Source organism: Nanorana parkeri, unplaced genomic scaffold, assembly GCF_000935625.1.
Source record: "Nanorana parkeri isolate BGI_ZX_2015 unplaced genomic scaffold, ASM93562v1 scaffold5, whole genome shotgun sequence".
NCBI lineage: Eukaryota > Metazoa > Chordata > Amphibia > Anura > Dicroglossidae > Nanorana > Nanorana parkeri.
Window position 1 is genome coordinate 936,506 of NW_017306273.1, and position 2,920 is coordinate 939,425.

Consider the following 2,920-nt stretch of genomic DNA (forward strand, 5'->3'; position numbering starts at 1 on the left):
ATATATGTAGCGATAGGACATTGGCATCAAGATCCTGCAGTTTTATAGGGAGACTGCAGTCATATATGTGACCCATATTGCATATGAATTAATAAAAAAACACACAATGTGGAATGTGTTCATTTTGTATTTATTTTAAAAAATATATATATCATCTGTGTAACAAAAAAGTAACAAAAAGTGCGTTGTAAACATATTTACAAATGCTTGTTGCACGTAGCCCTGTCATTTTAACCTGCTGGCTGCCAGAGTGGCTTTGTTCTTCCTCAAGAAGAGGACTCTTCTGCAGCCAACCGGTTAAATATGACTCAATGCATATCGCATACCAATTATACAACCCTTTGGGTTTACCAGGGTCCAAATTGTACCCCCTTATTTTCAATCCCCATATGAGGACTAAATTGTCCACAGTGTATTGCCCAGGATAATTCCATGCAACAAGTGGATGTGTATTGTGACATTATTTACAAAACTGTGCAATAAATTACAATGTAGCTTTTGTTTGGTGTGTTTTGTTTTGATTTTTTTTTAAGTCTCTGTTTTGTGGTTTCACCATGGCCTCCAGATGGCGCTGTTAAACTGTGGTGGGCTGGGGGCAGGCCTTTGTGCAGGTGGCTGGCTGGGGGAAGAGCAGAAGTCTGATCTTCTGGGGCTGAGATGGAGGATGATTCTGGAACTGTTCTGCTTGGGGTTTGGGGATTTTGTGCAGTCCAAGCAGCAGAGTTCAGGACTTTTCTGCAGGTGGTCCAGGAGAAGGTTTCTGGTTTCTTCAGCAATTACATTGGTTTTGCCAAGGATGCCGCTAAGACGATCTAGGCAAGCTCTGTACCCTTCTCTGTATTTCTCTGTAGAGTCTGAACAGGAAAAAAAAAAAAAGAACATGGTTACAATGTGAGCCAACCACCAAAGCATGGACATCCCAAACTACCTATTTGTTGTAAAACTGTGCTACAATTTCCTTTTCTTTTCTAGTGACATCTAACTCTGGATACTTTCCCACCATAGACAAAAAGCACACCTTATTGTTTTAACACACCCCATAGGATCAGCAGTAGCTAACCTAAAGCTTGGTCATCATATAAAATAATCTCATGGCTTGTAGTTCTAAAACAGCAGTAAAGCCGTAGGTCTAATTACTGCCTAAAATACTAAATAGCAAAATGCTACAAATATTTGGTTAGGAAGGCAGGAGGGATGTCCTTCAGGAAGCGTACAGTCATCTCCAAAATGTCAGCTTTTTCTAGCTTGGAATATCTGGAATTCTGCAAATACAAAAACATAACAATGTGGTTAAAAACAAATTCAGTCATTATAAATATTTACCAAAAAAAAACCCTTTTAGAACCCCAGAAATACAGGCACACCATAAAATAAAAGCGCCCCCTTTTATCTATTAGATACAATGTTCTAGCTTTGGTTCAAATTCAGTATTTATAAATATTTACAAAAAATGTCCTTTTAGAACCCCACAAATACAGGCACACCATAAAATAAAAGTGTCCACCTTTCCATCTATTAAATACATTTTTCTAGCTTTGGTAAGTCAAATGTATTGTGTATATCAAGTTCAATTTTTATTGAGGCTTTTTTGCATAGAGGACACCTACATCCCCATATTAAGTCAAATATTTGTAATATTTGCATTTAATGGTCTTCTATATCATCCTGGTAAAATATGTAATATTGCAACTTTTAAGCCTTTTTTTAAAATCTTTTAATTTGATCTTTAAATCTCTTTTTTGTATCTTTTATGCAACAGCCTACATAAAACTAAATATATTCATACTGCATTTATATAATATTGTGAAGAATATATTTAACTTAAAATAATAAGAAAATACACTTACATCTTTTCCAATAAGAGGCAAGATCAGTGTTTTCAGCTGGTTCAGGCTTTCGTTTATTCTAGCTCTCCTTCGCTTTTCCATCAAAGGTTTGAGGGTCTGAAAATGAAATGCAATATTTGGTTAAAATCATGTTTCATTGCTCATGATGGAGTCTTAACATTCACAGTTTTGCAAGCACTGGAGCTGGTCCAGCTTGTTCGTGAGCACTCACCTTCCTCAGCTCGCTGGCTTCTTTGCTTTTCTTGCCAGGCTTGGGCTGGTAGCTGTGGGCGGTTGGTTCAGGAATGATCATGCTGGGTGCCATGGCTCAGAGACAGGCAATGCTCTCTCAGTGGTAGGAGGAGGTAGTGTGAGAGCTGAGGCTTAGCTGCTCCTATTTATACAGCACCTCTGAGCCTGGCCCCTCCCAGTACTAACAATTTTAGGATTGACAATAGCCCCTCTGGGGAGAACGCACCCCCCCCTCCTCCCCTCCATATGAAATTTTGTACAGCCATCTGTTCCAGACAGGTAACTGACTTTGCCACTTGTATGCAAAAATAAGATACAAATTATACTTCAATTGACAACAAGTTCTTTCAGTTCCACCAATTCGAATGCAAACCGTTGTCATTACTGTGTGATGTTTACAAATACACAATGTTTGTGGTTTGTAGTTGTATCCTATTGTATGTTGTGTTTGTTGTTTTGTTACCTTGCTATACACAAGGATTGAAATGTATCAGTTTGTATCAGTTTCTTCTATGGTGATACTTTATAATACAATACTAAGTTTATTTAGGAAAGGAAATATTAATATAATAGAAATACATTAATGTAAAAGAAAATATAGCATGCAGGTTGACTTTAATAGTCTAGAAGTCTAAAATATTGTAATTATCTTCATGTTTTGAATTATTGTGTGTTGTGCTTTGCTCTGTGCAGGAAAAACCCCAAATGTTACAATCACTTTTAGCTACAACACATTTACTTTGTATTTTATTAAATGTACATGAATAAAGGTCTGAATTTAACTACAGGGTGTCAAAAGTAAAGAATGTTCAATGCACACAGAACATCTGTTGGTAAATATA

The 2,920-nt window shown here is 36.8% G+C and overlaps 1 protein-coding gene across 1 annotated transcript; it reads right to left on the bottom strand.

Moving 5' to 3' along the window:
- Positions 1–509: 509 nt before the first annotated feature.
- On the bottom strand, positions 510–2,186 carry HES2 (hes family bHLH transcription factor 2). Its single transcript, XM_018552358.1, has 4 exons — positions 2,059–2,186; positions 1,848–1,943; positions 1,187–1,262; positions 510–866 (listed from the first exon to the last, which is right to left on the bottom strand). The coding sequence occupies exons 1-4, from the start codon at positions 2,149–2,151 to the stop codon at positions 550–552; spliced, it is 582 nt and encodes a 193-aa protein (XP_018407860.1). The 5' UTR covers positions 2,152–2,186; the 3' UTR covers positions 510–549.
- Between the last annotated feature and the right edge of the window lie 734 nt (positions 2,187–2,920).